This window comes from Bos taurus, chromosome 10, assembly GCF_002263795.3.
Source record: "Bos taurus isolate L1 Dominette 01449 registration number 42190680 breed Hereford chromosome 10, ARS-UCD2.0, whole genome shotgun sequence".
Classification (NCBI taxonomy): domain Eukaryota; kingdom Metazoa; phylum Chordata; class Mammalia; order Artiodactyla; family Bovidae; genus Bos; species Bos taurus.
In genome coordinates, this window is record NC_037337.1 from 71,759,848 (window position 1) to 71,783,260 (window position 23,413).

General features: G+C 38.7%; 2 protein-coding genes across 9 annotated transcripts in view; one reads left to right on the forward strand and one right to left on the reverse strand.

Annotated features, from left to right (window-relative positions):
• The first annotated feature begins 113 nt into the window (after window positions 1-113).
• Window positions 114-22,287, forward strand: JKAMP (JNK1/MAPK8 associated membrane protein). Of its 4 annotated transcripts, none has more exons than XM_005211953.5 (8): window positions 114-185; window positions 1,523-1,636; window positions 2,580-2,671; window positions 3,214-3,368; window positions 13,070-13,276; window positions 15,362-15,543; window positions 20,256-20,332; window positions 21,288-22,287. In XM_005211953.5, exons 2-8 carry the CDS (start codon window positions 1,603-1,605, stop codon window positions 21,504-21,506), a joined length of 966 nt encoding a protein of 321 aa, XP_005212010.1. In that variant the 5' UTR covers window positions 114-185; window positions 1,523-1,602; the 3' UTR covers window positions 21,507-22,287.
• The window catches only part of CCDC175 (coiled-coil domain containing 175), a 74,458-nt gene continuing 73,043 nt past the window's right edge, over window positions 21,999-23,413 (reverse strand). For 3 of the 5 annotated variants that reach the window (XR_009496073.1, XR_009496072.1, XR_003036709.2), the window contains 2 exons: window positions 22,913-23,052; window positions 21,999-22,133 (listed from right to left, as the gene is read on the reverse strand). Coding sequence is in view for 2 of the 5 variants with exons in the window: in XM_005212054.5 (XP_005212111.1) it covers window positions 22,967-23,052 (86 nt within the window). In the remaining 3 variants the exon portion in view is untranslated. The remainder of the gene's footprint in view (window positions 22,134-22,912; window positions 23,053-23,413) is intronic. The other 2 variants (XM_005212054.5, NM_001038221.2) reach the window with 2 other exon arrangements.

Genomic DNA, 23,413 nt, shown 5'->3' on the forward strand with positions numbered 1-23,413 from the left:
CGGCTCAGGGGGCCGGGCCTAGGAACCGAGACCCGGAAGCGCGAGGAAGGGCGGGGCTTCGGAGCGGTCGCCCGGGTTACCAGGAGGCGGAGCCGTCCAGGGCGCTTTGGCCCGGATGTCCGGGCGCCGTGGCTTGGTCTGCTAATCTGCGAGTCTCTCCAAGGAAACCTACAAGCTGCTGATGGGTGAGTGGTCGCCAAGGTCCTGGGAAGCGTTTATCTTAGTCCCTGCTTCTACCCTACGCTGCCAGCTCTGCGCTTGGCTCCAGCGGGTGGCCTCCCGATAGCGGCGAGTCCTTGTCCTTTGTTCCCACGCGTTTTTGGCCGGACCGAGGTGGGATGGGGATAGTCTCTGCCCCAGGCAAACCGAACTGGGGAACCGACTGCAAAGAGAAGGCCGGCTGCGTACGCGGGAAAGGCCAGGCCTTTGTTTATTCAAAATGTCACCTCAATTCCTTTTTTCAGTCCCTTTGTTTAATATTCCTGAGGGTTAACTTGACAATTTAAAGGGCAGGCGTTAAGTGCAGGAAAACAGTAAAGAAAGCAGAAATTAATGCTGCTTTACTGTTGTGTCTTGCTTCAGCATCAAACGTAAGTTTTGGGGGCCGTTCCCAAAGGACCATGACGGTTGCAAAACAGTTAAAAATTCAGATCTCCTTTACTATAGGAAATAAAAGGGGAAAGTGAGCGGACAGTGGGAGCTAGGGTTGTTTGTTTGTTTTTTTTCCTTAGTGGACAGTAAGCTTTTGCTTATTGGAGAAGGAAATGGCAACCCACCCCAGTATTCTTGTCTGGGCAATCCCATGGACAGAGGATCCTGGCAGGTTACAGTCTTTGGGGTCGCAAAACAGTCGGAAACGACTGAGCGACTAAACAATAAGCTTTTGTTTTCAATTTATCATTGCTGATTTTCAGGTCTTTGGTTTTCTGAAGTTGTGGATTATTTACAGTCAGATGTATTTATTAAGCAGCTGTTAGATGCAAAATTGGTATAGTAGAAGTTTCCAATTTTTTAACTTCTGCGTTCTCAAAAAATCTGAAACAACTCGCTTTGGTCTATTAATTTTCGTCTATTAGTTTGTGATTACAGTTGATTTAAAAATAAGTGCTGAGCTTTCCTAGTGGTCCAGTGGTTAAGAATCTGCCAGCCAATTCAGGGCACAGGGGTTCAGTCCCTGGTCTGAGAATATCCTACATGCCCCAGAGCAACTAAGCCCCTGCACCACAACTACTGAGCCAGGGCTCTAGAGCCCAGTGCTTGGCAAGGAGAGGCGACAACGAGGAAGAAGCTGGCGGCAAGCCAGAGAGCAGCAGCGAAGACCCAGGGCAGCCAAAAATAATAAATAAATATAAATACATAAATAATAAATGAAAAGAAGTGATTGCGATAGTGAAAAAAAATTTTAATGCCAAAGTAAAGAAGCCATGGGTTTTGTTTTTTTTTTTAAGTCAGAAATTTGACAAAGGTGAACATATTAAACTTGAGGCATTTTAGTCTGTGCTATTTCTATTTTTCTCAACAGCACAAGGAGAAAGAAGAGAGTCTACTCCAATTTGAAAGAAGAAAGTATTGTGGATCAGGCAGTCTCTAGATTGTGAATTCATGAAGAATTTGGGAAATGATTTTTCAGGAAAAGGTTAATTTCCCAAATTCACGTTTGACCAGGACTTATTCCACAGTAGGGTATGGATTCTTTGAGGGTATGGCCTCTGTCGTGTTCCCCTGTGGATCCATCCGGGTCTCTCACCAGTGGAATCACTCTTAATGCATGTTTACTGAGTGAACATATCAGTGATTGAAGGGAATCAGATGTCACTGATGAAAAAAATTCCTTTGATGATAACTTTTCCCTGTAGGTGAGGTCAAAGGCAATCAGCCCTGAGTGTTTGGTTAAAAAGAGCTGCTTTGTATGTTGTCTAAGGCTTGAGATCAGAGGGTTGATTCTAAGGCAGTGCTTCCTAAGTACTGGTCAGAAGCCCATTGACAGCCTTGATGAAATTTTCACCTGTCCTCTACAAAAATGACCAAAGTTAGGATAACTTACTAGGCTTCTTATAAAGTGAATTTATTTACCTTAAAGTCCTTTTATTCTGAAATTGTGTCCTTTCTGCTTTTCTGGCATTAAAATGTGTTCTTTCATGAAGGGAGGTGATGATAATTTTCATGTGTTTTAAGGCATGACTTAATGTTCTTTCGGGGCAAAAATCCTCTATTAATCCTCTAGTTTCAAAAAAAAAAAAAAAGGGGGGAAATTCAAAAGTCTAGACCATCCAGTCAGGGTGAGTGACTGGCTGGAGCCATTGGAGACATTCCAGGCTGGGCTTTGAGTCCTGGGCAGAGTCTGCCTGGCTGTAGACCTTGATCTTAAGGAACAGCATTAGCAACAAGGTTCCATGTAACCTTCAGTAGTGTCACAGTGTAAAAGGAGAACTAAATACAGGCATCAAGACTTCTGTCTAATACATATTTTTTTCCTTGAAACTGTGTTGAGATAATTTCTGCCAACTGTTTCAGCTGTTATTACCTAATTTTTTATAATCACAAAAGATGTTACTATACTGGCATTTGTTTTTAAAAAGCTGTCGATATTCAACCAGCATGCCTTGGACTTTATTGTGGGAAGACCCTGTTATTTAAAAATGGCTCAACTGAAATATATGGAGAATGTGGGGTAAGTCTTAACTTTGTATGTTATTTCATTTGTAAAATCTGTTTGCTTCTGAAATATTGGGACATGTAGAATAACTTTTTTCTTCAGTGTATTTCAACCTAAAAAAGAATATGGAGGCATTGATAAAATTCTCATTTGTGTTGTCATATTGTCTATAATACATCTTTGTGACAGTCACAGTTACTAAGTATTTTTTAATGGATAATTTAATAATTTCTAATTACTTTTTATTAATATAGAAAAGTGACTTGGACAAAAATTTAACATTACAACTCCAGAGCATTACTCTGCAGTTTTTATATGGTGTTAATGACTAGATTTTCATGTAACTTAGTCAACTATTTTTAGTAACTATTATGCAGGTATAACAAATACAATTTAAACTTTTAAAATTTTATTTATGTTTTCTCTTTTATCTTTAAAAGACGCACATGTAAACAGATGTTTACACTGAAATGTGACATCTTAGTGAACAATTTTGGGAGGGTGTTAATGTTCTAAAATAATATCTGTACATAAAATACTGTTCTTATATATTGTAGGTGTGTCCAAGAGGGCAGAGAACAAATGCACAGAAATACTGTCAGCCTTGCACAGAGTCTCCAGAACTTTATGATTGGCTCTATCTTGGCTTTATGGCTATGCTTCCTCTTGTTTTACATTGGTTCTTCATTGAATGGTACTCAGGGAAAAAGAGGTTAGCACTGTTCTCTAAATGTATCTGAATGCACTGATGTTGGAATAGTTGTCATTTAGAAGACCTTATCAAGTAATTATACCTCTGTTATTTTACAAGTGGCAGGCTTGTTTTTCTTTTATCTTCTGATTACTTTTGACTGTGGCCAGAAAACTGCTAGAGCATGCCTCAGTAAATATTAAGGGAAATGTCCTTTGTTTTCCTCTGAGTGAAGCTGGAGGAATATTTTATTTAATTTTTATTTCTTAATTATCTTTATTGGTTTTTTGCAAAGAATTGGCTGTGATTACAAACTGTTTATTGTTCTAAAACAAAAATCTTTGCAGTTTAATACTGTAGTTTAAGTGTTATGGCTGCAACCTAATTATGAAAACTTATAGTAAAATCCACAAAAACTTACTGAGCATTGTGTTTGATGTTTAGAAGATCAGAAGAAGAGATACAAAAATAATTGATGTGGTTGATAGCCCTAATCTTATAGAGAAGACAAATACATACACAACTCCTTGTAATACATACCAGTCTTGAAAGTATAGAATCAAAAAGTGTATAAAAGCTTTATAAACTAAATGGTCTGGAGTCACAGAGAATGGAAGAGATGAAATCGTGCCTGGTGTCACCTGAAACACATCAAAAAAGGAACATTTCAGGCAGAGGCAACAGTGTGAACACTGGCATAGAAGTATGAAACATGTGATCTCTTATGGGTGGGAAAGGGAGTAGTTGGGTGTTCAAAGTGTGGATAGCACATGAGAGAAAGGTAATAAAAAAGGAGGGTGAGAACGGGGCCGAGGCCAGAACGTGAAAGTCCTTGGTAATGATGTGAACCTTACTGCACTGGGAGTGAGGAACCAAATTCTACCGTAGTACATTTCAGCCATCCTGACTGTTGGTTCCTCTTAACGTCTCAGCATCTTTCCTGCTTTAGGTCCTGTCCCTTTCCCCAAACTCTTCTCTGCCTGAAATACTCTCTTCTCCCTGCACCTTTTGACCTAGCAGCTTTTCCCCCTTGCAATCTCAGTTTAAATCACGCCTCCTTAGAGAAGCCTTCACTGGCCCAATCTAAAGTAGGCCTGGCCTCATTATTTTTCTTTTTTAAAAGCACTGTTATTTTGTTGTTGTTGCTTTGTGTTTAGCACTCAACACAATTTGCAGTTATGTTTGCCTCCTCATTTCATGTTCTCTCCCACCCCTGATTATAGGCTCCATGAGGGCAGTGGTCGTCGCCATTGTTATCTATGGACTTCCCAGAGACCAGCATAGTTGCTGGCACATGATAGATACTAGGTACTTGCCAATGAATGATTTATTGGTGAAGGTTTTTGTTTGGAGAAAGAGTATCTTGGGTATATGTTTTAAGAAGACAACTTCTGTGGAGGGCAGATTAGAGGTGAGACATACTAGAAAGCTGTTGTCCAAAAAGTAGTGATGGCTAGACTCCAGTGATAGGAATGGAGGCAGAGAGGATGGTCAGATGGAAGTAGAATCAGTACTTTTCTGGACCTACCAGATAAGTCCGCATTGATTATTTACATTGGAAAAGCATTCATTATTTTTCAGAAAAGAAGCCATTAAATTTTTTTTAAAGCAGCTCTCATCCTACTTTTAGTTTCTGTTGTAGAATGATGAGAGATGAGGGTGAGAAAAGAAATGTGATTAACAGAGCTCAAGTTAAATAATTGCTCATTTGGAACTTTATAGCTTGGAATGGAGAAGAGGTGGGGTTAATGAATGTACCTCACCAAATACATTTGAACTAAAACATCAGATATGGTTTGAGAGAATGTTAGAGCAGAAGGTAGAACTTTGGTTTGGGGATAAAGCCGAGATATGATCAGTGCTTAGACAGGAAAGGAGGTGGGCTTAAAAAGGAGTTTGCATATCTATGTTTTACCTAAGAAGTTGGTAGCAAGAAATACAAGGGCCATCTCTTATGTTTTCCTGAGACATTGTACTTAGAATCAAGGAAGCAGGGGCCTACCTGTCTTAGGCTAGACTCATGTTTCTCAAATTTTTTCATTCTTTCCTCCGTAAAGAGCTTTTTAAGATACTTTTTCCCCCTAATTTCACCTCAGTTCAGTTCAGTCACTCAGTCGTGTCCGACTCTTTGCAACCCCATGAATCACAGCACGCCAGGCCTCCCTGTCCATCACCCACTCTCAGAGTTCACCCAAACTCACGTGCATTGAGTTGGTGATGCCATCCAGGCATCTCATCCTCTGTTGTTCCCTTCTCCTCCTGCCCCCAATCTCTCCCAGCATCAGGGTCTTTTCCAATGAGTCAACTACCCCATGAAATTTTAGTATCACAGATATACTGTTTATTGATTTATATAGTGTATGTATATATGTGTTTTATATATCAGAAGTGTAATATTATTTTATACTCAAGGGTCAATTCTTATCTCCTTGGGAGTCCTAGTGCCCACTGAGATGCATAGTTCAGTTCAGTCGCTCAGTTGTGTCTGATTCTTTTGCGACCCCATGGATTGCAGCACGCCAGGCTTCCCTGTCCATCACCAACTCCCGCAGCTTGCTCAAACTCATGTCCATTGAGTTGGTGATACCATCCAACCATCTCATCATCTGTCATCCACTTCTTCTGCCTTCAGTCTTTCCCAGCATCAGGGTCTTTTCCAGTGAGTCCATTCTTTGCATCAGGTGGCCAAAGTATTGGAACTCAGCTTCAGCATCAGTCCTTCCAATGAATATTCAGGACTGATTTCCTTTAGGATTGACTGGTTTGATCTCCTTGCTGTCCAAGGAACTCTGAAGAGTCTTTTCCAGCACCACAGTTCAAAAACATAGGCTAGACACTAATCAAAACTTCCCTTTCTGGCCTGTTTGCTTTTCCCAGAGTTTAGTGTTAAATTTGTTTTTCTTTAAGGCCAGGGCAGAGATAGGCAGAAAATGCATATTTTTTTGTAATGAAGCCAGAAGTTGTGCTTCTTTTGTAATTTGTTTTCCAAATGTATCCATGCAACAGTCTTTAGGGATGTTTGCAGTGTGCCAGGCGCTGTACTAGGCTGTGGGATTCAGAACTGACTAGTGTGGATGCTCACAGCCCAGTGGATGAGGTAAGCAAACCGTCACAGAGTTTGTGAGGGTCTCGGGTAGAGGCATGTGCATAGTTTTAAGGCTATCTTAGAGAGGGAATAGGGTGATGTCACAGGAGAAAAAACTGACTTTAAACTGAACTTTGAAAAATGAGTCGTTTTTGAGAGAAATTGAAGGGAGAGTTTATCAGCAGGAAAAACGTGCAAAAATCTAGAGCCAAGAGAGAGCACAGTATAACCAAGAAATGAGAGCTGAGGGTGCTTTGAGAAATAGGGACTGAATAAGACCAAGAAATAAAGAGATCTGGGGCTGGGAGAGTCTTAGGAAATATTCCTAGGACCTGGGATAACCCCAGATCTGATCTTAAAGGATACACCATTTGCCAGGTGGGTGACATGTGTTTTGAGGTGGAGCACGGCGCATGCCCATGAGTGAAGCAGTGAGGAAACAAGCAGCTTTGTAAGGCCAGGTAGTATGGGAGATAAGGCTGGCAGGAAGTATTTTTCCTGAAAGGCAGATGGGACTCACCGAAGAAGATTAATAAGGGGAGTTTTAGAAGCAGATTCCATTTTGTAAAAGATTACATAGTTGACTGAAGATGGATTGAAAGAGAGTATGATGAGTAGAAGATATTAAGAAGAGATGTCAAGAATACACAGAAGAACTGTACAAAAAAGATCTTCACGACCCAGATAATCACGATGGTGTGATCACTGACCTAGAGCCAGACATCCTGGAACGTGAAGTCAAGTGGGCCTTAGAAAGCATCACTACGAACAAAGCTAGTGGAGGTGATAGAATTCCAGTTGAGCTATTCCAAATCCTGAAAGATGATGCTGTGAAAGTGCTGCACTCAATATGCCAACAAATTTGGAAAACTCAGCAGTGGCCACAGGACTGGAATAGGTCAGTTTTCATTCCAATCCCAAAGAAAGGCAATGCCAAAGAATGCTCAAACTACTGCACAACTGCACTCATCTCACATGCTAGTAAATAATGCTCAAGATTCTCCAAGCCAGGCTTCAGCAATACGTGAACCATGAACTTCCTGATGTTCAAGCTGGTTTTAGAAAAGGCAGAGGAACCAGAGATCAAATTGCCAACATCCGCTGGATCATGGAAAAAGCAAGAGAGTTCCAGAAAAACATCTATTTCTGCTTTGTTGACTATGCCAACGCCTTTGACTGTGTGGTTCACAATAAACTGTGGAAAATTCTGAAAGAGATGGGAATACCAGAACACCTGATCTGCCTCTTGAGAAATCTGTATGCAGGTCAGGAAGCAACAGTTAGAACTGGACATGGAACAACACACTGGTTCCAAATAGGAAAAGGAGTTCGTCAAGGCTGTATATTGTCACCCTGTTTATTTAACTTATATGCAGAGTACATCATGAGAAACGCTGGACTGGAAGAAACACAAGCTGAAATCAAGATTGCTGGGAGAAATATCAATAACCTCAGAAATGCAGATGACACCACCCTTATGGCAGACAGTGAAGAGGAACTCAAAAGCCTCTTGATGAAAGTGAAAGAGGAGAGTGAAAAAGTTGGCTTAAAGCTCAACATTCAGAAAACGAAGATCATGGCATCCAGTCCCACCACTTCATGGGAAATAGGGGAAACAGTGGAAACAGTGTCAGACTTTATTTTTGGGGGCTCCAAAATCACTGCAGATGGTGACTGCAGCCATGAAATTACAAGACGCTTACTCCTTGGAAGCAAAGTTACGACCAACCTAGATAGCATATTCAAAAGCAGAGACATTACTTTGCCAACAAAGGTTCATCTAGTCAAGGCTATGGTTTTTCCTGTGGTCATGTATGGATGTGAGAGTCAGACTGTGAAGAAGGCTGAGTGCCAAAGAATTGATGCTTTTGAACTGGTGTTGGAGAAGACTCTTGAGAGTCCCTTGGATCTCTCTCTCTCAAAGAGATCCAACCAGTCCATTCTGAAGGAGATCAGCCCTGGGATTTCTTTGGGAGGAATGATGCTAAAGCTGAAACTCCAGTCCTTTGGCCACCTCATGTGAAGAGTTGACTCATTGAAAAAGACTCTGATGCTGGGAGGGATTGGGGGCAGGAGGAGAAGGGGACGACAGAGGATGAGATGGCTGGATGGCATCACTGACTCGATGGACGTGAGTCTGAGTGAACTCCGGGAGTTGGTGATGGACAGGGAGGCCTGGTGTGCTGCGATTCATGGGGTCGCAAAGAGTCGGGCACGACTGAGCGACTGATCTGATCTGATCTGATGATGAGTAGAAAGCCAGTAAGAACGTTACTAAAGTCACGTCAAGAATTAATAAGGTTTGGATTTTGCCTCCAAAAATATGAATTCTATAAAGAAGCAAAAGATTGGGTTCTATAATATGAAAGTGTACACATTTATTTACGTACTCGGTCTTCATCTGTGTAAAACGGCTTAGGAGTTCTGCTTCCAACACCTTGGGCTCATTAGGAGCTTCGGTGATCTTCCTGCGTGGAATACCTAAAGTCTGGAAGAGACATGCTATGGAAGACACTGCTGGTCTCACAGGAGTGGGGTGGGGTGGGGTGGATCTTTGAGAACTCTTCTCTTTCAGAAAATAAGCAAACCCACCCTGAGCTGGAGCCACAGCACGCAATAGGGTTGGGTTGCCTAAGGCTAATTGCCAACAGTAGCTGGGTAGTCCTTTCTTTCTGTTCCACATGATGTTGAGTTGGGATGCACTCATCTCGAGGCTGGACTCGGCTGTGGTGTGCAAAGTGAGTAACTCCTGGTAGAATAGGTGCTGGCTGTCAGCTGTCAGCACATGGGCGCTGCTCACCAGCAGCTCTTATCTTTGGTGTTCTGAAGCTTAAGTATTATGTGTATTGGTGTGAATTTCTTTTTATTTATTCTGCTTGGAATGTGTTTTGATTCCTAGGAAAAATTCTGTGAACTTGCTTTTCATTATTTCAGTTGAGCCCAGTCAAACCACAGAATCAGTTCAGTTCAGTTCAGTCGCTCAGTCGTGTCCAACTCTTTGCGACCCCATGAATTGCAGCACACCAGGCCTCCCTGTCCATCACCAACTCTCGGAGTTCACTCAGACTCACGTCCATCGAGTCAGTGATGCCATCCAGCCATCTCATCCTCTGTCATCCCCTTCTCCTCCTGCCCCCAATCCCTCCCAGCATCAGAGTCTTTTCCAATGAGTCAACTCTTCCCATGAGGTGGCCAAAGTACTGGAGTTTCAGCTTTAGCATCATTCCTTCCAAAAAAATCCCAGGGCTGATCTCCTTCAGAATGGACTGGTTGGATCTCCTTACAGTCCAAGGGACTCTCAGGAGTCTTCTCCAACACCACAGTTCAAAAGCATCAATTCTTCGGCACTCAGCCTTCTTCACAGTCCAACTCTCACATCCATACATGACCACAGGAAAAACCATAGCCTTGATTAGACGGACCTTTGTTGGCAAAGTAATGTCTCTGCTTTTGAATATGCTATCTAGGTTGGTCGTAACTTTCCTTTCAAGGAGTGTCTTTTAATTTCATGGCTGCAGTCACCATCTGCAGTGATTTTGGAGCCCCCAAAAATAAAGTCTGACACTGTTTCCACTGTTTCCCCATCTATTTCCCATGAAGTGATGGGACCAGATCTTCGTTTTCTGAATGTTGAGCTTTAAGCCAACTTTTTCACTCTCCACTTTCACTTTCATCAAGAGGCTTTTGAGTTCCTCTTCACTTTCTGCCATAAGGGTGGTGTCATCTGCATTTCTGAGGCTATTGATATTTCTCCCAGCAATCTTGATTCCAGCTTGTGTTTCTTCCAGTCCAGCGTTTCTCTTGATGTACTCTGCATATAAGTTAAATAAGCAGGGAGACAATACAGAGCCTTGACGTACCCCTTTTCCAATTTGGAACCAGTCTGTTCCATGTCCAGTTCTAACTGTTGCTTCCTGACCTGCATACAGATTTCTCAAGAGGCAGATCAGGTGTTCTGGTATTCCCATCTCTTTCAGAATTTCCCACAGTTTATTGTGATCCACACAGTCAAAGGCTTTGGCATAGTCAATAAAGCAGAAGTAGATGTTTTTCTGGAACTCTCTTGCTTTTTCCATGATCCAGCGGATGTTGGCAATTTGATCTCTGGTTCCTCTGCCTTTTCTAAAACCAGCTTGAACATCAGGAAGTTCATGGTTCCCATATTGCTGAAGCCTGGCTTGGAGAATCTTGAGCATTACTTTACTAGCATGTGAGATGAGTGCAGTTGTGCAGTAGTTTGAGCATTCTTTGGCATTGCCTTTCTTTGGGATTGGAATGAAAACTGACCTATTCCAGTCCTGTGGCCACTGCTGAGTTTTCCAAATTTGTTGGCATATTGAGTGCAGCACTTTCACAGCATCATCTTTCAGGATTTGAATTAGCTCAACGGGAATTCCATCACCTCCACTAGCTTTGTTCGTAGTGATGCTTTCTAAGGCCCACTTGTTTTCACATTCCAGGATGTCTGGCTCTAGGTCAGTGATCACACCATCGTGATTATCTGGGTCATGAAGATCTTTTTTGTACAGTTCTTCTGTGTATTCTTTCCACCTCTTCTTAATATCTTCTGCTTCTGTTAGGTCCAAACCATTTCTGTCCTTTATCGAGCCCATCTTTGCATGAAATGTACCCTTGGTATCTCTAATTTTCTTGAAGAGATCTCTAGTCTTTCCCATTCTGCTGTTTTCCTCTATTTCTTTGCATTGATCCCTGAGGAAGGCTTTCTTATCTCTTCTTGCTATTCTTTGGAACTCTGCATTCAGATGCTTATATCTTTCCTTTTCTCCTTTGCTTTTTGCTTCTCTTCTTTTCATAGCTATTTGTAAGGCCTCCCCAGACAACCATTTTGCTTCTTTGCATTTCTTTTCCATGAGGATGTTCTTGATCCCTGTCTCCTGTACAACGTCATGAACCTCATTCCGTAGTTCATCAGGCACTCTGTCTATCAGATATAGGCCCTTAAATCTGTTTCTCACTTCCACTGTGTAATCATAAGGGATTTGATTTAGGTCATACCTGAATGATCTAGTGGTTTTCCCTACTTTCTTCAATTTAAGCCATTAAGTTTTAGGGTAGTTTGCTATGCAGTGGTAGATAACTGAAACATTGTTCAAGGAGAAAACTCAAAAGCATCTATAGGCTAGATATTATAAATGATGAGAGTTTAAGAGGCTGGCTATAAGTATACAAAATCAGTTCCTTCCTTATATTTCATTTATAGAATCACAGTTCTGTGAGGTAGCCAAGACCAAGGTAGCTAAGCTACATTGGATTTATATAGTAGAACTTGACAAGCTAGTTCTATAATTTATATCGAAGTTCAAAGGCCCAAAACCACCAAAACCACTGAAAAAGTAGAAGAATATATGTAATATCAGGAAATTACTATCATTCTGTTGTCTCAGGGATAGATAAGTGAACCCCAGGAATGAAACGGAGAACCTAAAAGCAGACTGGTTATATAGGGAACTTCTTATGGCAGGGGTGGCATGGCAGCTTAATGAGGGGAAAAGAGTTAACTCTTCAATAAAATGCTGCTCCTGGACAGTTGGATATTCAAATGGGAAAAGCTAAAGTTACATTCTAACTTAAACACAGAAATCTCTTATAAGTTAAAATATTAACTTATACACAGAAATCTCTTCTAAATGTATGAAAGATCGAAACATGAAAAGCAAAACCTTAAAACTTTTAGAAGAAAATACAAGATAATATTTTTCTTAGAGTGAGAATCTGTTAACCAGAAATTTAAAATTTGATAAAGCCAACTATATTAAAATTCAGAACATTTGTTCATAAAAAGACATCACAAAGAAAAATGACAATTCAACCCATAAACTGATAGGAAGACATTTGTAACACACTTAACTAACAAAGCAGGATAGACAAATAGTAGAAAGATCACAAGTAGAATATTATAAAGCAATGAACATGACTGAACTTCAGCTATAAGCAGGGCTATAAATGAATCTTAGAAATGTAATTCTGTCTGAGTGGAAAAAAAAATCTGAGAAAGGTTATATCTCTTTATCGTGTTGAAAAATAAGCAAAACTAAATAGTGATTTTGAAGTATAAATACAGATGGAATAAAAACTGTTCAGCAAAACTGATTAAGGCAATTTAATATAATGGTTATTTCTAGGGGAGAGACAGGAATATGGAATGGGGAGGAACAGGTAGATATAAGTTAATGTTCTAGTTATTGGGTTAGGTGATGAGCTTACAATGTTTATTATATTTTTAATTAATGTATATTACATATAATCTTTTATGTACTTTTAATGTTTAAAATAATTTAAAATGATGCATAGATAACTTAAGACATTTTTAATAGTTTGGAGAGATATTGAATATAAAAGTAGATCCAATTTCTGCTCTTCTACACATTTAGACAATATAGGCACATTGTTATCTGGGATAAGTATTTATCCCTTTTTAGTAAACAAGGTTAAATTCTTCCCATGTAGTTTTTGTATGTTCTTTGCTTTTCTTACCTTGTAGAAGATTTTTTTGTTTCAGGATTGATCAGTTACAACTTCTTTTTAGAATCCGTATTTTGAAGCCTAAAGAGGTTTTATTAAAAGCCAGTTACACGCTGAGAATTCTCTGGTGATCGTCCTTCCTTTGTTTTCTCAGTTCCAGTGCCCTTTTCCAGCACATTACTGCGTTGTTCGAATGCACTGTGGCAGCTCTCGTCACCTTACTTGTGAGCGAGCCAGTTGGTGTGCTTCATATCCGTTCCTGTCGAGTACTGATGCTTTCTGATTGGTACACCATGCTTTACAACCCAAGTCCAGACTACGTGACCACAGTGCACTGCACTCATGAAGCTGTCTACCCATTGTAAGTATTTATTAAGATCATTTTTTTAAAATCGTGATTGTAGATTTCATTCATTTCAGCAGATTGAGCCTTGTGAAATGGCTCCTAGGCACTAGGGAAGATAAACATAAATTATTTTCTTTTCTAAAGTGATAGTCTGATAAGAGGAAATAGAAGTACATCTTAGTATAATAGAAGTGAAAGTATTTTAGTGTTGATGTTGAAGTATCTAAGCACTTCTAAAATAAACTATATGTTTCTTAAAAAGGGTTATAAGGAAAACCTTTTTGATATAGAACAGAGAAGCAATATCTGACTTATAGGAAATAATATGGGCTGTGGAGTTTGAATCCCAAGCCTGTTAGCTGTTAATTTGAACATGTTAAGAACCTCTTGTAACCTCGACCTTCCCATTGGTAAAAATGGGAAGAACAATGGCCTGTAAGGTGACCATGAGGATTAAATAAGTGCGCCTTACCTAAGGAAGCACTTCCAAGTAGCTGGCATTATTATTAGAGTACTTGGGTTAATGTTCTTTCTCCCCACCCCCCCAAATACATGTAACTTTCACCAGAATTTTTTTTTTTAATATCAAATTAATCAGATTTTGTAAAATACTATCTCAGACTACATTTTTAGAATTTCTGTGAATTGTTGGTGTTCATTTTGATGTGTTTTTCTCAGTAAAGGTACAATAGAAGAGTCTGGTATTTATATTCTTATAATTATAGAAATTTACCATTATGTAATATGCTGAACAAAGCAGACCTTTTTGTGCAAATCTTAGTAGTACTAAGTGTCCAAAAAAATGCACGTATGTAAAAAGATAATTTTCAAAAAATGAGATCTAAAAATAAGATCCAGATATAGAGATATGAGAACCTTTTCTAACTGCCTGCCTACCTTTTAAGTCCTGTAAATTATTTATTCCTTATATATATAAAATTATATATAGAGACAGTCAGATATATAATTTATACATATAAACTGATTAAAATAATAGACTTTTTGGAGCTCTTAAGGAATAGACAGATTTTACTTTGTTTTGATGTTGATAGGAGGAGGCCTAACAAGAGAAAAAAACTCATCCTCCAAGAGGTCAGGCTTGAAATAATGCAGTACGGTACAGGGCTGGGCCTGAAAGCGTCATGAGAGCGCAGGGGTCCTCGGTCACTGAGCTGTGTGAACAGGCATGGGGTCAGTAATTTGGGACAACTCTTGTGCTTCCCTCAACTTTCCTCTGCACAGGAGAGGGTTTGAGTGTAAGTTAGTAAAAATAATTTTAAATCCTCATGAAAAGAAAGTTAGAAATATATGTACAGAAATTCCATTATTCAACATAAAGAGCTAGAAACTATAATCTGCTAATAGAGTATCTTTTTACAACTTTTTTTGTGATTTTTAAAAATTACATTATAGGACATTTGGAAAACAGAAAAAGCATAGCCCAGATAAAAAAATCTATAATTCCATTTCCTTAAGATGATCACTGCTAAAAATGTCTTCTTCCATTTCTTAAGATGATCATTGCTAAAAATGCAACTGACCAGTTGCATTTCTGTATGTATGTATGTATTTTTTTAAGAGTGTTAAAGTTATATTATTCACATGCCATTTATAATCTGTTGTCATTTAATGTATGAGGCACAGTTTTGTTGTTAACGTTTCTTTCATAATTGGATTTTTAATGTCTGCATAGTAGTCCAGCATAAATATATTCTAAAATTTAACCACTTTCCTATTGTTGAATATTTTCTTCCTGGGTTTTCTTTATCATGTGATTCAGTAAAAATGCTTGTTCATTGGGTTTTTGTGTATATCTGATTGTTTCCCTTTGATTAATTTCTACAAGTAAACTTTCTGGATTAAAGATATAAACATTTTACGATTTTTGATACACATTTCCAAACTGCCTACCAGAAGGGAACCAGCATGCTCTTTACAGCAATATATGAGAGTCTTTCTGGCCAACCCTTTACCAATCTGAATATTTGACCGGTAGACTTTTTAAACCTTTTTCAGGATCTTTGATTTTAAAATGATCAGTGATTAAAGGACATTTTAAAACATATTTGTGATGTAACAATTTTCTATTTTATTTCCCAGATACACCATTGTATTTATCTATTATGCATTCTGCTTGGTATTAATGATGCTGCTCCGACCTCTTCTGGTAAAAAAGATTGCCTGTGGGTTAGGGAAGTCGGATCGATTTAAAAGTATTTATGCTGCACTTTACTTCTTCCCAATTTTAACCGTGCTTCAGGCAGTTGGTGGAGGCCTTTTATGTAAGTTTGATGGGTAACATCAATGAAATATATTTATTATATGTGATAAACAATATTTTCTCTGAGTATAATATTGGACCTTGTTCTTTAAAGTAGTTTTGTTTTCATCCTTGAAAATAAGCCATACTATATGTTTTTGCTAAAACACATCATCATTCTTCATCAAAACTAACTTGTTTAGAAGATACTTTGTATTTGATGCTCACAGCCTCATAGGAAGGTTTTTTAAAATCTGAGTGTAAATGACACAAAAACTGGTTTTTACATATTACAGATGGAAATAACTCTTGATATCATATGATGTTTACCATCAAGTTAGGTCTTAGTTTTCTAAGTTTTTTTTATCAAAAAACTTTTAGAAACAGTAAAAAAATCATCAGTATATTTTTTTATTTTAATGCATCCATTCATTCATGTATTCAGCAACCATTTAGACTGATCTGTGACTCAAAAGAAGAATGAAAGTTGGTGTTAAAGAGCTCACGCGCTACTAGGAAATCTATACTAAGTAGCTGAGAACATAGAGTGGTGCTTTTTGAACGTGTGACATTAAACATTGCAAGGAGGTTGGATACCATCTGTGTATGGAGCTTGCCAGGGTGCAGAGGACAAGCTTCTGACCGGAAGGAACTGGGCAAGATGACATCACTGTGCAAGTACTGTAGCTTAGTAATGCATTTGGTTCAAAGTGAGGGTGGAGCTGAGAGGAAGGCCAAGGGGAGAGGAAACTGGAGGCTAGTTAGGGGTCTTTAACCCTCATATTCTGATTTGACAGATATATTGTTTCCTTTGGCCTGCATGGTGTTTGAAAACCTATAATTTTATTCTCCTAACTGACCTGTGTAAGCATTTGAAGTTGCTCTTCTTGGGACCTGCTCTTAAAAGGATTTCGGAGAAAGAGTGACATGACTAGATTTGCATTGAAGAAAGATAACTTGGTAGCAGTGTGGAAGGTGGATTGGCTGGGAAGAGACCCTGGGGCATCAGTTAAGAGATCACTGCCAGAAACCAAACCTGTCTGTGTGACCTAGCAGAGAAACACCAGGAGTGAAGAACAATTTCAAAGACAGAGTTAACTAAGCTGGGAAACTAATACAGCGGTTGAGGGATTGGGAGGAGAATACAATAAAGGAAATACCTAACTTAGTAACTAGTGATTGCATGAATCATGAATGTTAGAAGAAGCAAATAGGTTGGTATTCATGGAATATCCAAAAGAGCACAGGTAGTTATTTATACTGGACAAACCTGGGAGAGCTGACTAGCTGTAAAGATGTAAGAATTGTCAGCCCTCAGATCCCTGTGTCCTGGACAGCAGCTGCTTCTACTGTAGAGAACTTCTTGGTTGTGAAATGGGGGAGAGAGGAAAGTCGTGGAAAGCAGGGACAGGTTGGGAAGTTAACCTAAGGAGACTGCCAGATAGCGTTGCTTCCTATGTTGTAGCTGCCTATATTGAAAAATGCCTTTGCCCACACTGAATGTCTTTAGATAATTTTGTTAACAAGCCTCCACTCAGAGCACATTCATCAAGGGAGGGTCAAGGAGTTATTGTTTATGTGTACTAACTATAAAATTATGCAGTCTGCTGAGATCATTCCTAGAGGGTATCATAACAACTCAGTTTTATGATGTTGAAAGAGAGATAATTTTTGGTTTGTAGGGGTGTCCTAGTTCCGGCTGCTATAAAAGAATACCATAGACTGGGTGGCTTACAAACAACAGTGACTGACTTCTTGCAGTTCTGGAGACTGAGGTCCAAGAACAAGGCACCAGCAGATTTGGAGTCTAATGAGGACTTGTCTCTTGGTTCATCAGTGGCTGTCTTCTTTCAGAGTCCTCACATGGCAGAAAAGGGGAGTTCGCTGAGGTCTTTTTTATAAGAGCACTGATCCCATTCTTGAGAGCTTCACCCACATGACCCAATCATCCCAAAGGCCCTCTACCTACTTACACCATCACGTTGAGGGTTAGGATTTCAACATAAGAATTTGGGGGGACACAGACATTTAGTCCATGACAAGAGAATATAGCAAGCTTGAGCAAAGTAGAGCAGCAAGAGGCTTCTGGTAGCTCAGGATACCAGGGTCCAGGGAAAGAGACACTGGGAGTAATTAGGAAGATGTCAGTGACAAACTTACTTGTTTGGAAGTATTATTGAAGCCCATTTTGAAGTGTGATCTGCCTCTGAACCACCTGCAGAACTAAAATGCAGATTTTTAGGCACTATCCTCAGACCTAGTTGCTTAAAATCTTATATTGTCTTTGACCCTAGAATAAGAACAATTCTAAATCCTACTTTGAGCCCAGAACCTCCCTCTGCTCCCCAAAGTTTGGGCCATGCTGGGAATTCCCTCTTTATCCTTTTTACTACTAGGTCTTAAATTTGTATCATTAGTAACATTGTTTAGCTATTTATAAGTTAATTGGGATTTTTTTGAATGGTTGGTTAGGACCTAACCTGTTCAGGCAGTAAAAGGTTCTAAATGTCAAACAAGTCATTCATGTATTTAGTAAGTTGGAATCAGGCTTGTATAGATATTTCAGTTTCTGACAGTGTTCCAAATGGGTTCTACTGCATTACAGAGAAATGAGTAGTTTTATTAGTTTGGTACAAAAGTAACTGCAGTTTTGGACCATGAATTTTAAATCATTATAACTAGGCTCAGGTACATCTTTATTAATCAAAATAGGAACTTTTACATTCAGCATATTTTTTCCAAGAAGAAATAGGTTTGTTTATTTCTGTAGCATAAAAATCCATGCTCCAAGACTCAAGGAACTCTTGGAAAGCATTTTCTGCCTCCTGGTTGTGTAAGCATTTTCTCTGCAAAAAGTTCTCGAGATGCTTGAAGTGGTAGGTGGTTGGTGAGAGGTCAGGTGAATATGCTGGATGAGGCAAAACTTTTGTAGCCCAATTCATTAAACTTCTGAAGCACTGTTTGTCAGACCTGTGGTCAGGCATTGGCACGAAGAACGGGACCCTTTATATTGACCAATGCTGGCTGCAGGCTTGCAGTTTTTGGTGCATCTCATCAATTTGCTGAGCATGCTTCTCAGATGGAATGGTTTCACCAGGATTCAGAAAGCTGTAATGAATCAGATGGGCAGCAGACCACCAAACAGTGACCATGACCTTTTTTTGGTGCAAGTTTGGCTTTGGGACGTGCTTTGGAGCTGCTTCTCGGTCCAGCCACTGAGCTGATTGTCGCAGGTTGTTGTATAAAATCCACTTTTCGTTGCATGTCACAGTCTGATTGAGAAATTGTTGTTGGGTAGAATAAGAGAAGACAACACTTCAAAATGATTTTTTTGATTTGCAGTCAGCCCAAGAGGCACCCACTTATCAAGCTTTTTCACCTTTCCAGTTTGTTTCAAATGTGAAACAACCATAGAATGGTTGACACTGAGCTCTTAGGCAACTTCTCATGTAGTTGTAAGAGGATCAGCTTTGATGATGGCTCTCAATTGTTGTCACCTTCCGATGGCTGGCCACTATGCTCCTCCTCCTCAAGACTCTCGTCTCCTTTGCAAACCTTGAACTGACCACTGCACTGCACGTTTGTTAGCAGTTCCTGGGCCAGATGTATTGTTGATGTTGCGAGTTGTCTCCGCTGCTTTATGACCCATTTTGAACTCAAATAAGAAAATCGCTTGAATTTGCTTTTTGTCTGACATCATTTCCATAAACTAAAATAAATACAAAATACACAGCAAGTAATAAGTCATTAGCAAGAAAAAGTGAGAAATGCACATTAAATGATGTATAACATAACTACGTTTATTTAAGAAGGTATTCTAATATCAAACAGCAAAGTTCAACAATGCAAAACTGCAATTACTTTTGCACCAACCTAACTAACTGAAGTTAATTGTTTTAAAATAATTGCATAAAAATAATTCAAGATTTTTTTCAATTTGTCTATTTGTTTTAGTGAGCTGTATATGTTTAAAACATTTTAAAAGTGGCATTTTAAAGTAAAAAATTTATTTAAAGTATTATTTTACTGTACTATATTTGAAGTAGAAATGTCTAGAAGTTTGTCATTAAGAGCACTGAATGATCCATTTAGTCTTTGAGGCTTATTGACATATCACCTTTTAATTAAAGTGGAATTACCCTTATATAATAGCCTGTCTCAACCAAAGTTCCCCAATCTGGACCACAAAACATCAAAAATTGAGTGATTAGTTTCCCAATTCTCCCAAGTTTGATACATAGCTAGTATGCATAGGAGAGAGGTTAATTTTTTACATCAGTGGAAGCCTTAAGGCAGGAGTCTTCAAAGGTAGGCCAAGGATAGTTTTACATCTTTTAAGTGTTGGGGGGGGGAGATCAAAAGAGTAGTAGTATTTCTTGACATGTGACAATTAGATAAAATTTGAATTTTATTGTCTGAATAAGTTATATGTCATAACTTAGAAACTTATAAAGTTAATTGTACTGAACACAGACACATGTATTCATTACGTATGACCTGGCTGCTTTCCCACTGTGGAGTTGGGTGACTGACACAGAGACTGGATGACCCACAAAGCCACTATCTGGCCCTTTACAGAAGCTTGTGGACCCCTGTCTTAGAGCGTTAGGGCTTCCATCTCATAGGATTGGTTGAGAAGGTTTTTGTCTAGGAAAAGAATTATACTGTTTGAATTTTTTGATGGTTTATTCAGAAATTTTAATTTTCAGCATAATACCAATGTTTGTCTTTCAGACTATGCCTTCCCATACATTATATTAGTATTATCTTTGGTTACTCTGGCTGTGTACATGTCGGCTTCTGAAATAGAGGTAGGATGTCTTTTTTCTTTTGTTAAAGAGTTTTTTGTTTTTTTTTTTTTTAAATAGATTTGACTATTGAATAGACAGTAGCATATATGATACAATATGTTACAGCTGATTGCTTTAGTAATCCTTGGCTAAACAGGGTCACTCAGTAGCTTTTGGCTCATCAGTTTGTAAAAAGTTGTATCCTAGACTGTATTTGCTTGGGAAATTAATCAGGCTTAACTTTCCACCATGTTAGAGAAAAAAATCATTTCACATCATTTATCCACATAGAAAATATTTGATTATTGAAATGTTGAACCTTATTAACAGTATTTTAAGGGAAACATAAATTCTTTATTTTACATAGAACCAAGCTGATGAGCCATTTAATGAGAGAAAGTTAACTAGCAAGTTGCAAATTGTATTTTAGTGTGTTTATTAGCACATTTAGATATTACTTTTAATTTGGTCCTTCCAATTTCTGTATATTATAGAGTGATATTAAAGGTTAAAGGGAAATCAGAGTAGTCACCTGTCATTTCTGCTCCCTTCTAAGTATCCAGGCAGCTGACTCTAGGAATGCTGGAAATTGGGTGTATATACCGCCTGCTTCCCATCTGTAGACTCAGATGCTGTGGATCAGGGCAGGAAGAAGGCACGAAATTTGGAGTTCCCTTCCAGTTCAGACTTTTCAGAAGCAGCCGTAGTGTTTCCAGGGTCGAATGGGGGTGTAGACCAGAACCTAGTAATGTGGGCTCCTGTCTCGTCGTGGCCACTGGCGTGCTGAACATAGGAGGCCTGAGTTTCCTCATCTGTAAACTATAGTAGCAAGACTGGGTGATTTCCTGTGTCCCTATGATTCTGAGGTTATGATTGTATGTGAAAATAATATGTTTCAAATTAAAACTAATAAATTATCTAGTTGATTCAGCCCAATAATCTGTATCTATCTCCTTTCTTTTACAAAATTTTATAGAACTGCTATGATCTTCTGGTCAGAAAGAAAAGACTTATTGTTCTCTTCAGCCACTGGCTACTCCATGCCTATGGGATCATCTCTATTTCCAGAGTGGATAAACTCGAGCAAGATTTACCGCTTTTGGCATTGGTACCCACACCAGCCCTTTTTTACTTGTTCACTGCAAAATTTACCGAGCCTTCACGGATACTCTCTGAAGGAGCCAATGGACACTGAATGTAAAATGCCAAAAAAACCTAAGAAGTGTTCTTAATTTTAAAAAAAAGTAAAATAAAAAATGTATTAGTACTCTTCTGTCATACAAGGGAATATGATTGTCAGTACATCTGATGTTTTGGGGAGTTTGTTGTTTGTTTTCTTTTTTCAGTTCAACAGAATTTATGGTTTCAAGGAAAATGCAAAACACCATGATTCTCCATTATGTATATAACACACTGCACACTTACAGCACTCCGTTATATTCCACTGGAGGCCTATTAGGAAGCACTTACCTCTTGAACAATTTAGCTGTTCTTTAGAGCAAAATCATGTTTCTGTGTACCTAGCAATGTGTGATGTTCCTATTTTTATTAAGAAAATCTATTGAGTATAATCTGAAGTCCTTAACATCGGCATAATTGTGCATGCCTATTATGTTTCACTTTGTTTTTCAAATATACTGAATTATAAAGTCAAGCGTATTTGTGGGGTCAGATAACAAAAACAACATACTTTATGTTTGCTATCTATTTATTTTCACCAATACAGTATTTTGATCTATTACAAAAATAGAGCATAATTTATATAACAGGTCTTTTGTTTTTAGGTAATTTGCTTGAAGATATCCTCAGGTTATTCCTATTCCTATAAAGAAAAACAATAATAAAAAGCTTAATTACAAAAAAAATCTCAAATGTCTGGCATTTAATTGTGTTTGCCACACTAGTTGTGGAAATAATTCAAAATGTTAAGTAGTTAATGTCTCTTTCCTAAATGAATAAACATGAATATTTACATACTTGCTCATTTTTGAAGAGTATACCTCATTTCTCTCATTTTTGAAGGATAAACACACATACCGTATTTTATAAATCTCAAGACATAATTTTTGTCACATTATGACATCTCAGTTGATGGCTTCTTAGGTTTAACAAAATCCAGAGGAGTGTATACAGTACGTAGTTTTCCTGCGCTAAGTCGCTTCAGTCGTGTCCCCCTTGGTGTAACCCTATGGACTACACCCCGCCAGCCTCCTCTGTCCATGGGATTCTCCAGGCAAGAATACTGGAGTGAGCTTCATTTCCTTCTCCAGGGGATCTTCCCAACCCAAGGATGGAATCCATGTCTCAGTCTACTGCACTGGCAGGCAGGTTCTTTACCACTAGCGCCACCTAGGAAGCCAGTGGTTTTCCTGTGGTTGGTAATGTGTGCTGTGATTTTTATGCTCTAAAGCCTTCAGGAGACTCATGGTTGCAACCATGGAAGCAAAATAAGATTTTTGCACTTAATAATCTGACCTAGTTTATCCGTTTATATTATTTAGAAGATTATTTCCTGATTCTCCTCCTTGGTGAGAGTTGTTAAATCTCAAACTTTTAAGACTCCCATTGACAGTTGTAAAATATGAAAGAACGTGCACTCACTTTTTCTGTAGTTTTGTACCTTTTGAATTCACGGCAGTTGTATCCAGTATTTTGTTAGCTTTTCTTCGTCGATGTTTTTTTCATAGTACATTTTACTGCTGGGAAGCGGATTACTTTAACAGGACTCTTTTTCTTCTTTTCTATAGGAATAAATCAAATGTTAAAATTCTATGTGTATCTTACATAAGTTTAGGTAGTTACAACTTTAAATTGCCCCAAGAATCCTCAATTGGACAATTGTATAATGAGCAGAGGGTGGGGTGTGGAGGGGTGGGCATGGTGCTGGGGGATCATGCAACTGATTACCAGGGCTATCTTTTTGTCTCACTACATTTGGAGTCATTTAAATAATTATCTTTCCCTCCAATGTCCTCTTCTAGCAGAAAAATGTGCATGCAAAAGGAGAAATCATGCAAGTAATACAAGTCCTCAAATGCAAAGGATTTCAGAAATACTTAATACATACTTGCATTTTTAATTTGCTTCCTTATGAACAAGATG

Excerpts from the sequence above, each read along its gene's own strand:
- JKAMP (XM_005211953.5), top strand. The coding sequence starts at position 1,603 with ATGAAGAATTTGGGAAATGATTTTTCAGGAAAAG. Across the intron at positions 1,637-2,579 it reads AAATGATTTTTCAGGAAAAG|CTGTCGATATTCAACCAGCA; the intron begins GTTAATTTCCCA and ends GTTTTTAAAAAG. Across the intron at positions 15,544-20,255 it reads AGTTGGTGGAGGCCTTTTAT|ACTATGCCTTCCCATACATT; the intron begins GTAAGTTTGATG and ends TTTGTCTTTCAG.